Source organism: Triticum aestivum, chromosome 5D (genome assembly GCF_018294505.1).
Source record: "Triticum aestivum cultivar Chinese Spring chromosome 5D, IWGSC CS RefSeq v2.1, whole genome shotgun sequence".
NCBI classification, from domain to species: Eukaryota; Viridiplantae; Streptophyta; class Magnoliopsida; order Poales; family Poaceae; genus Triticum; species Triticum aestivum.
The window spans coordinates 428,864,519-428,875,138 of NC_057808.1; the positions used below are offsets into that span (position 1 = coordinate 428,864,519).

Genomic DNA, 10,620 nt, shown 5'->3' on the forward strand with positions numbered 1-10,620 from the left:
TCAAAGTGCTTAGTGATATGCTCCAAAGCCCTCAACCACTTTCTCACATCCACATATGTCCCAAACCAAAAGTCAAACTCGGCCCCACTGAAACTTCTCATCCGGCGCCACCGAATTCATTTGACATAGCCACTGCCAGAAACCCTAATCAATTCGGTCTCACTGATGGGATCTCGGTCTCACCGAGATGGGCTTGCAAACTCTGTTGCCTATTGCATTAATTTCGGCCTCACCAAAATATGAAATCGGTACCACCGAGTTTGCTTGGCCAACTCTCTGTTGTGCTTATTACCCAAATCGGTCCCACCGAGTTTGTGTAATCGGTCCAACCGAGATAAGGCTTTACCCTAACCCTAGCACATCGGTCCCACCGAGTTGATCATGTCGGTCCCACCGAAAATCCTAACGTTCACATTTTGAACTAAATCGGTCTGACCGAGTTCTTTGATTCGGTCCCACCGAATTTGGTGATTTGTGTGTAACGGTTAGCTTTTGTGTGGAGGCTATATATACCCCTCCACCCACTCTTCATTCGTGGAGAGAGCCATCAGAACATGCCTACACTTCCAACATACATTTTCTAAGAGAGAACCACCTACACTTGTGTTGAGGTCAAGATATTCCATTCCAACCACATAAATCTTGATTTCTAACCTTCCCCAAGTTGCTTTCCACTCAAATCATCTTTCCACCAAATCCAATCCTATGAGAGTGAGTTGAGTGTTGAGAAGGCTATCATTTGAAGCACAAGAGCAAGGAGTTCATCATCAACACACCATCTATTACCTCTTGGAGAGTGGTGTCTCCTAGATTGGTTAGGTGTCACTTGGGAGCCTCCGTCAAGATTGTGGAGTTGAACCAAGGAGTTTGTACGGGCAAGGAGATCGCCTACTTCGTGAAGATCTACCCTAGTGAGGCAAATCCTTCGTGGGCGATGGCCATGATGGGATAGACAAGGTTGCTTCTTCGTGGACCCTTCGTGGGTGGAGCCCTCCGTGGACTTGCGCAACCGTTACTCTTCGTGGGTTGAAGTCTCCATCAACGTGGATGTACGATAGCACCACCTATCGGAATCACGCCAAAAATCTCCGTGTCTCCAATTGCGTTTGCACACTTCAATCCCATCCCTTTATATTTTTGCAACTTGCATGATTTACTTTCCGCTACTCATATACTCTTGTCACGCTTGCTTGATATGCATTGTGAATGTTTGAACTTGTGCTAAAACTCCACTTCAACTTAAAGAATTTAAAAACTGCAACTTTTCTTACTAAGAGTCTATTCACCCCCCTCTAGACACCTCTTCTCGATCCTTTCACCTCCCCTCTCCCATGTGTTTTTGGGCTGCGCCACTCCAGAGTGTCAGCGGCTGCATTCATGCCCGGCCAGAGCGGACGCGACCGCTCACTGGCGACGACATTGAAGCGGCGCGCCGTCCGAGAGTGCCGCCCGCAGCACTTCGCGGTGCAGGCGACTACCGCACACTCAAACGACACGACGGTTGCCCGTCTGTCTGTTTGTCACCCACATTGATGGCACGCGGTTGCCGAGGTGTCTCCTCCGGCGCGAGCCGTCGGTTCCTCTCCCACCCACCATTGCTATAAAAACCGGTGCCCCGGCCATAGCCCCAGTCACCCACCTCTGATCCCTCTCCGCAACACTCCCGCCACGGATTCGTCCCCCGCCAAATCTCTCTGGGACGGGCTTACGTTGGACCAGAAGAAGGACATGGCCGCCATTGCTACCGGCTGACTGGCCGGCAGGCACTCAGAGGACGACGACGTCCCAATGGAGGACGCTACGGTCGACGCACCGGCGCCACCCTCACCGGTGCATTGCACCATGACCATCGGCGAGGCTCGTGCCTATTACATGGACATGGTGCGGGAGAGGAGCGGGATGAGCAGTTTCGGGAGGCACAGGGCGACGCCGCCTACAACACTACCTCCTGCAGGAGCACGTGCAGACAGAGGAGCAGCTCGCCGCTCGCAGGGCTGTCACGCCAGACGCGGACCTGGCGGAGCAGGAGGCGCTGCTCTAGTCCTGCTGTTCCGCCCGTGAGATCCGCCTTGCCTGCTGGCGGTACCGCCAGCGAGTGGCGGAGGTGGCAGCCGCCTACAAGAAGAGTGACGACGCAAGCGAGGCGGTGTTCTGCGAGACCAACGACGAGGCGGAGGACATCGCCGAGTCCGCGGCCCGCCACGACGACCATGAAGCCGGCACGTCCATGGGCGCCCCGGCAACGAGGTCGCCGCTGCTCGGGTCCCAGGAAGGCCACCGCTCCTCCCCTCCCGTCGAAGTTGTCATACAAGGGCATTTGGTCTAGTGGTATGATTCTCGCTTTGGGTGCGAGAGGTCGCGAGTTCGATTCTCGCAACGCCCCATTTTTCTGAAAAATAATGAATCCTTTTTTTCTTGCCTTTGCCTTCCATTGCGTCAGGTTGAATACAAGAAGCAAAGCATTGCAATTCAAATTTTGACAACGCGACCGTCGGTGGGAAATTAAACAAAAAAAAAAGTCAATAAGTTACAAAATATCTCAAAAGAAATTATATGTGGAAGGAATCTTGAACTCCTTTTCTCTTTCTCGGTGCGACAAGTTGCTCATCTAAGGGCATCTCCAACAGCAACCCACAAATTTGCTCCCGCATCCGTATGCGGACACGGGTGTGGGAGGACGCCATCCAACGCTAGCCGCATAGATTTTGACAACAACTCGAACCAACCGGCCGAAATTCGTTTAAATCGCGCGAACTGATATAAACACGGGCGGATTTCATATAAACATAACGGATTTCATTACATTTACATCAACTAAGCGGAGCTCGTCCGGCTAGGTCTAAATGGTCGTCGACGCCCGCTCCTCATGTCCGGCCATGAGCCAAGAGAACTGAAGTTTCGCCTTTTCCAGCTCCGCCTCGGCGCTCTCCGGCTCTGCCTCTGTAACCTCAGCGTCCTGAGCCACGGGAAATCTCCAACAGCAACCCACAAGTTTTCTCTTTCTCGGTGCGACAAGTTGCTCATCTAAGGGCATCTCCAACAGCAACCCACAAATTTGCTCCCGCATCCGTATGCGGACACGGGTGTGGGAGGACGCCATCCAACGCTAGCCGCATAGATTTTGACAACAACTCGAACCAACCGGCCGAAATTCGTTTAAATCGCGCGAACTGATATAAACACGGGCGGATTTCATATAAACATAACGGATTTCATTACATTTACATCAACTAAGCGGAGCTCGTCCGGCTAGGTCTAAATGGTCGTCGACGCCCGCTCCTCATGTCCGGCCATGAGCCAAGAGAACTGAAGTTTCGCCTTTTCCAGCTCCGCCTCGGCGCTCTCCGGCTCTGCCTCTGTAACCTGGTCCGCCTCGGCGCTCTCCGGCTCTGCCTCTGTAACCTGGACCAGGTTACAGAGGCAGAGCCGGAGAGCGCCGAGGCGGAGCTGGAAAAGGCGAAACTTCAGTTCTCTTGGCTCATGGCCGGACATGAGGAGCGGGCGTCGACGACCATTTAGACCTAGCCGGACGAGCTCCGCTTAGTTGATGTAAATGTAATGAAATCCGTTATGTTTATATGAAATCCGCCCGTGTTTATATCAGTTCGCGCGATTTAAACGAATTTCGGCCGGTTGGTTCGAGTTGTTGTCAAAATCTATGCGGCTAGCGTTGGATGGCGTCCTCCCACACCCGTGTCCGCATACGGATGCGGGAGCAAATTTGTGGGTTGCTGTTGGAGATGCGCTTAGATGAGCAACTTGTCGCACCGAGAAAGAGAAAAGGAGTTCAAGATTCCTTCCACATATAATTTCTTTTGAGATATTTTGTAACTTATTGACGTTTTTTTTTTTGTTTAATTTCCCACCGACGGTCGCGTTGTCAAAATTTGAATTGCAATGCTTTGCTTCTTGTATTCAACCTGACGCAATGGAAGGCAAAGGCAAGAAAAAAAAGGATTCATTATTTTTCAGAAAAATGGGGCGTTGCGAGAATCGAACTCGCGACCTCTCGCACCCAAAGCGAGAATCATACCACTAGACCAAACGCCCTTGTATGACAACTTAGACATAACAAACTATATATTCCTAACAGGCGTTGCCATTTGCTTTTCCCTCCAAAACTACCCCCCAAATTCTTAGGTTTCCCGCCTCCCTCGCCGCCGGTAAATCGCGTTTCTCTTTCTCTCTCTCTCTCTCTGCGGCACACACAGATTCCAATTGTTCCACTCTACGCACCTCGCCGCAGTCATGGCGGACGCCGGCGACGACCTGGACCTGCTCCTGTCGCTGGACGAGGACGGCGACCAGGCCGTCCTCGAGACCCCTCCGTCCTCCCCCTCGCGCCCCGCCGCCGCCGCCGCCACCGGCTACGGCGCCTTCACGCCCCCGAGGGCCGTGGCGCGCCCGGGCGGCACCGACATGTCCGTCTTCCGCGACGCCGTCAAGGACTACATCGAGGCCGTCCCGGCCTCCACCTCCGGCTCGGGCCCCAGCCGCCCCAAGCTCCCCAAATCCAACCAAACCCTCGTCGACACCTACTCCGGCCTCCGCATCAAGCACATGGCCGTCTCGCCGCTCGAGATCGCCAACCGCTTCGCCGACATCCGATTCGTCCGCATCTCCGCGTTCAAGTACGGACCCCCCGCCCTTCTCTCTCGTAGAAATGGACATTTGTACTCGGAAACTCATCGATTTGAGGGGGCAGGAGCCTGGCCGGCGGGGACTTCTTCTCCGGCTGCTGGGCGACCGCCGGCGTGGTGCTGGACAAGGGCACGAAGCGGGTGAGCGCGCAGGGGAAGGACTACAGCATCTGGAAGATGGGCGCGCTGGACGACTCCGAGGTGTCGGTGTTCCTCTTCGGGGACGCCCACACCCACTACTCCGGCGGCGCCGTCGGCGACGTCTTCGCGCTGTTCAACGGCAACGTCCGCATGGACAAGGGGGTACTATGCTTGCTCACATTTTTCTTTCCTATCTTGGGTGGATCAATTGATGCCTTGAGGGTGATGCTGAATTGATTCATTGTTGGTGGACGATGTTCTTGCAGGGGCAAGGGTTCTCGGTGAGCGTTGGCTCGGTGGGGCAGATGATGAAGATGGGCGTCTCGGCGGATTTCAGCATCTGCAAAGGGACGAGGAAAGATGGGATGGCCTGCACCATGGCCACAAACAAGTATGTACCTCTTCCTGAATGATGAGATTGTCTCTGAAAAACTGTCGTTGCACACTGCCAATAATAAGATCCAGGAAGATGTAAAACTAGAATCTACCGAGTACTGTCTGTACTTGGACACTGAGGAAATCCTGCGGTCATCTCCTCTGAGATATTAACACTTGTCTCGAGTGCGATATGTGCTAAGACTGAAAAAAGAAATGAAGCCCATTTAGACACACCGTTGCCTCCTATGGACTGATGCTCAGACCCTGGTCAAGGTGTGACGGTCATGGCAGCCATATCATAGATTAGTGGTGCGCACATTGTCTCTGAAAAACTGTAGTTGCACATTGCCTATAAGATCCAGGAATATGTAGAAATTAGAAACTACTGAATACCGACTCTACTTGAACACTCAGGAAATTCTGTGGTCATCTTCTCTGAGATATTAACACTTATCTGGAGTGTGATATGTGCTGAGACTGAAAAAAATGAAGCCCATTTAGACACACTGTTGCCTCCTACGGACTATGCTCTGACCCTGGTCAAGGTGTAAGGGTCATGGCAACCATATCATAGATTAGCGGTATTCACATTGTCTTTGCATTTTTAGAGAGCATGGCAACCATACCATAATTTTCAACAGTGGAAGTAAATTGTAATTGAATTCACATGGTGCTATGCATTTTTAGAGAGCCAATTTCACAGCATTTCATTTACACATTGCCAAAAGAACAGATGTACATGTGGTTTAGATAAATGCTGTTTCTCACCCTGAACATGGCCTGTTCCTTTTCAGGCGCAAGGGACCATACTGCAAATATCATTCATCGGTATGAGATATTAATAACTCCCTATTTTGCATCTGAGGCAGATAGGCATGCAATGTTGATTAATTATGTGTGTTTCCTATTGGCAGAACACATCAGCACAGAAATACTCTACTGGCAGAGTGGAGCTTAAGGGTGGGTAAGTGAATCCCAAAAAGAACAATCATAGCTTCTCTTGTGTTCCAGAATGGTTCCTCATCCACCATTCCACATGATTCTTTACATTTTTTTTTATTCTTCAGAAACTTCCAGTTTGCTTCCAAACTTCGTTCCAATGGGATTTACATGGTCAAGCCTCCCTCAGAACGATCCGATCCGAGAAATCCATCACGACCACTGAAAGTAATGTCAGTCGATGGTTTAAAAAGGGCTTTAAGGTATTTGCAGTACTTTCATTTGTTCACCTTTTTCAGTTTATATCCTCCGACGAATATAAACTTCTACTGTGAACAAAATGATGGCGTGGACTGTGAAATAAGCAAATAATATTAGTTAGTTCTGTATACCATTGTACTGTCCAAATGTGAGGTCAAGAGGATCCTCTAGCATATGTTGACAGACTAATGACTGAAAGTGTATCAGCCCTTGTAATAGCATGAAGTGAAGGTGCTTGTCATGCTAAACTGGTTATTTCCTAATTTTGACTCTGTCTTGCAGTAATGCGGATAAAGTGACCACTAAGAACAACTCTCAGGGTATAAGGTTCCTCTCCCATGTCACAGGTAAAAAAACACATTCCCCACATTTCATTTATAGCTGTAGTAGTTTGATGCAAGTTTCATCTACACACTGCAACTGCCTTAGATCAACTTTAATAAAAATGATTGTGTTCATCACATTGATGCAGAGGCCGGGGGTTCCGACCTCCCTTTCGATAAAGAAAAAAAACCTACACACTGCAAAATTTGCCGCTGTCACCTCGCAATGGAAACTGATCTACCTTCTGCATTGACCAGGCGGCACGGAACCGAATCTCGTGAGCAACAGTACTTCGACAGTTGTACAGAAGCCGATGTCGACCTGGAGCACCCTCTCGGAGAAGCTGAGCTCGGGCAGAAGGTGAGCCGCAGCATGCCCCTGGGTTTGTAGCCTTCACCGCTCCATGGAGCAATTCTTTTCAACCGAACGACCTTGATTTACGTGCAGGCCGGCATCTTCTGGCACCAAGGTAGGAGCGCCCAAACCGGCCTCGCAGAAGCAGGAACAAGAGGCCAAAAGGAGAAAGGTGAACAACCCTTCGGGGAACACGATCGAGCTGGACCTAGGCAGCTCGGACGACGACGAGATCAACATAGTGCTGCGACGCTAGCTGATGGCCTAGCTTGGCTGTCTCCATGGCCAAGCGGCTTGCTGCTTTCTTTTCAAGAGGCTGTAAATGTACACCAGAAGGAGCACACAAGGAAGGCCTACGGGATTGCCGCCGCGCCCTTCCACAGCGACAGCATAGGGAGTAGTCGAGGCCGAGGCGCCTATGCATGTTCTATACTTGATTCCCTGTTTAAGGTTTGGGAATTCTGAAATACCAGGGGCGAATGTTTTCTGTTGCCTGTAATTGGACGTTGGACGAGATGATATGGATTCAGATTCAGTGCCTTGCGTGACCTTGTCAAAGGCTGACGACTGTACGGTGAGATAACCAAAGCCGTAGACCCAGCCTCGGCAGTTCAGCATGTAAAAGGCAACAGAGTTGCATATTTACTCCTGGAATCAAAATGCAACCCCACAACAACAAAGAAGTATGCCCAGTGTATTATAGCAAATCAGTACTAGGGAGTACAAGCGATGACTTGGAGAAACATAAGACGTTGCAGAAACGCTCTAAACTTGGTGACATCTTTTGTGATAAAACGCTCTAAACTTGGCGACATCTTTTATGATATCGTACGTACATCGACGGTGAATCATATGATGAGAGCTAAAGAATCTGCACACTAGGATCAACATCCGTCCTCATAAAACAGAAGCAAGCAAGGAAGAAAAAATGCTGACCTGTGAAAGCGACTTGGTGGTCATTGCAAAAAATATTAATAACAAGACGGCTTTGGTGGAGCTGGAAGATAATGCTACCTGCTAATGATGCCCATTAGTCACCAACCCCACTTTCCTCTATATTGAATCCCCAATCAGGAGAACTGGATGAACAGATATTGATAGAAACACTTGAACTTCTCCGTATCTTTTGCAATGTTGTATATATTGTATGCACGATGGGGAGCGAACAATCCGGAGCCGCCATTATTAAAGTTGCAGAGCAACAACCTGCGGCACAAATAGTTAAGACACGACGGTGCTTAGCAGCCGCAGCGTGACCTAACCCCTGACGCCACAGTGCCCTGCTAGCACTATAAATTAAGGTGGAAGGTGTAATCTTCCCCAGTTCACTCAACAATCTAATCCAGTACAGTGGCTGAGCACTCGAGTGCAGAGCCGATTAGCCTTCCGGTTCCGGAACCTGCAATGGCTGCTGCTCCGGCGACGACGGCGGTGGTGGTGCCGCGGATGAAGCTGGGCTCGCAGGGGCTGGAGGTGTCGGCGCTGGGGCTTGGCTGCATGGGCATGTCCGCCTACTACGGGCCGCCCAAGCCCGAGCCCGACATGGTCGCGCTCATCCACCACGCCGTCGCCGCCGGCGTCACCCTCCTCGACACCTCCGACATCTACGGCCCGCACACCAACGAGCTCCTCCTCGGCAAGGCGCTGCAGGGAGGGGTGAGGGGCAAGGTGCAGCTGGCGACCAAGTTCGGCATCCTCGCTGGCGCCGACGGCGCGCGGGCGATCCGCGGCGACCCGGCGTACGTGCGCGCGGCGTGCGAGGGAAGCCTCGAGCGCCTCGGCGTAGAATGCATCGACCTCTACTACCAGCACCGCGTCGACGTCAGCGTGCCCATCGAGGTCACGGTGAGTGAGTCAACCTCAGTTCAACCCTATCCCGTTGAGTAGTCAAACCAACGCGCGTTGACCAAATGCACCAAACTGAGACCCGACGGTGGAAAAGTCAAATCTCGTAAATTTTAATCAAGTTTATGGAGAAAATCATTTACATCTGGAATGTCAAACACATTAGATTCGTCATAAGATACAGTTTCATATTCCATATATTTAGTATTGTAGATATAAATAGTTTTCTCTACAAATTTGGTTAAACTTTATACTCTTCGAAAAATCTATACACACTACATTATGGAACAGAGAAAGTACAACACTATCCATGAGAGAAATTTACACACTTGCCATCCATAGATGGGTGAACTCAAGAAACTGGTTGAAGAGGGGAAGATAAACTACATTGGGTTGTCCGAAGCATCGGCGTCGACTATCCGAAGAGCGCACGCGGTTCATCCCATAACCGCCGTCCAGCTAGAGTGGTCGTTGTGGTCGAGAGATGTCGAGAAAGACATAATCCCTACTTGCAGGTACGTACATTTTCATGCACAATCATGACATCTCAAGATCATTTTTGGTTTCCCAACCGTATGAATTTTGTTCCTGCTCATAATCTCAGGGAACTTGGCATTGGAATTGTGGCGTACAGCCCGTTGGGCAGAGGGTTCTTCTCTAGTGGGCCAAAGCTGGTCGACACGCTGTCTGAACAAGACTTTCGCAAGGTTTGTTATAAGCATGTCTGCCTACTTCGCTCTCTCGTGTATTTGAGAGACCCTTCTCTTTGTACAAGAAATCTTGATTTTGAGACTATTACTTCTATTCTAAGTTTCTAAGCCAACAATGCTTAACACATTTATTCAGGACTTACCAAGATTCCAAGCTGAAAACCTTGAGAAGAACACCATGGTATTTGAGCGGGTTAGCACGATGGCGGCGAGGAAGGGGTGCACGGCGTCGCAGCTTGCACTTGCCTGGGTTCACCATCAGGGGAATGATGTGTGCCCCATACCAGGAACCACAAAGGTCGACAACTTCAACCAGAATGTGGCGGCGCTGTCCGTGAAGCTCGCCCCAGAGGAGATGGCCGAGCTTGAGTCCTACGCGTCGGCGGATGTTGCGGGTGATCGCTACCATGATTTCCTGAACACTTGGAAGGATTCTGAGACCCCTCCCATGTCATCCTGGAAGGCCGAGTGACAACTTTCCGTGGGAACTGGAATAAAAGAGTTGCTTGTTTCTTAATTTCTCGTGCCAATGGAAGGGGTGTGTGTGTGTGTGTGTGTGTGTGTGTGTGTGTGTGTGTGTTGGCTTGATTACTCATGTTGTATCCCGAGAAGTACTGTGATCCGGTGTAGGAATGGACTCTGGAAATAATGTACGGAGTACCATGTGTTGTGGTCGTGAGTAAGTTACGTCCATCTGTTAAAAAGGGCCCAGGGACAACGGCGAGGCAAGTCCGAATGCAAAATAACTCCCAACACATATGGCTCCTTTATCCGAACCATCCAGTTGCTCCGAGATTGTTGAATATATTGGTATTTTTGCTTGTATTCTCTCATCCACTTCACCTTTTTTTCAAGGACACACCATGGAGAGATGTACCAGTAACATAGAAGAAGAGTGAAGATGGTTGATACAACTGATACAATGCCCAAGAGCACGCCACACCCACCGCAATTACAACGACACACAACTCATCTTGTCCAACTCAAGCCATGAAGAGGCATGATGCCAAACACCTCGGAAGCATGAA

The 10,620-nt window shown here is 50.3% G+C and overlaps 2 protein-coding genes and 2 non-coding genes across 5 annotated transcripts; 3 read left to right on the forward strand and 1 right to left on the reverse strand.

Annotated features, from left to right (window-relative positions):
• Positions 1-2,311: 2,311 nt before the first annotated feature.
• Positions 2,312-2,383, forward strand: TRNAP-UGG (transfer RNA proline (anticodon UGG)). The gene has a single exon. It is a non-coding gene; the product is annotated as a tRNA-Pro (tRNA).
• A 1,595-nt stretch (positions 2,384-3,978) lies between these two features.
• Positions 3,979-4,050, reverse strand: TRNAP-UGG (transfer RNA proline (anticodon UGG)). The gene has a single exon. It is a non-coding gene; the product is annotated as a tRNA-Pro (tRNA).
• A 117-nt stretch (positions 4,051-4,167) lies between these two features.
• LOC123122395 (protein MCM10 homolog) lies at positions 4,168-7,577 on the forward strand. 2 transcript variants are annotated; one of them, XM_044542589.1, is made up of 9 exons: positions 4,168-4,631; positions 4,706-4,943; positions 5,048-5,172; positions 5,954-5,987; positions 6,074-6,123; positions 6,227-6,361; positions 6,642-6,706; positions 6,832-7,043; positions 7,131-7,577. In XM_044542589.1, exons 1-9 carry the CDS (start codon positions 4,249-4,251, stop codon positions 7,500-7,502), a joined length of 1,614 nt encoding a protein of 537 aa, XP_044398524.1. In that variant the 5' UTR covers positions 4,168-4,248; the 3' UTR covers positions 7,503-7,577. The 2 variants fall into 2 exon arrangements, with proteins under 2 accessions (XP_044398524.1, XP_044398525.1); XM_044542590.1 differs by having other exon boundaries at positions 4,170-4,631; positions 6,941-7,043.
• A 704-nt stretch (positions 7,578-8,281) lies between these two features.
• On the forward strand, positions 8,282-10,417 carry LOC123122396 (probable aldo-keto reductase 2). The gene is made up of 4 exons (XM_044542591.1): positions 8,282-8,882; positions 9,225-9,397; positions 9,487-9,589; positions 9,729-10,417. Exons 1-4 carry the CDS (start codon positions 8,442-8,444, stop codon positions 10,062-10,064), a joined length of 1,053 nt encoding a protein of 350 aa, XP_044398526.1. The 5' UTR covers positions 8,282-8,441; the 3' UTR covers positions 10,065-10,417.
• Positions 10,418-10,620: the final 203 nt, after the last annotated feature.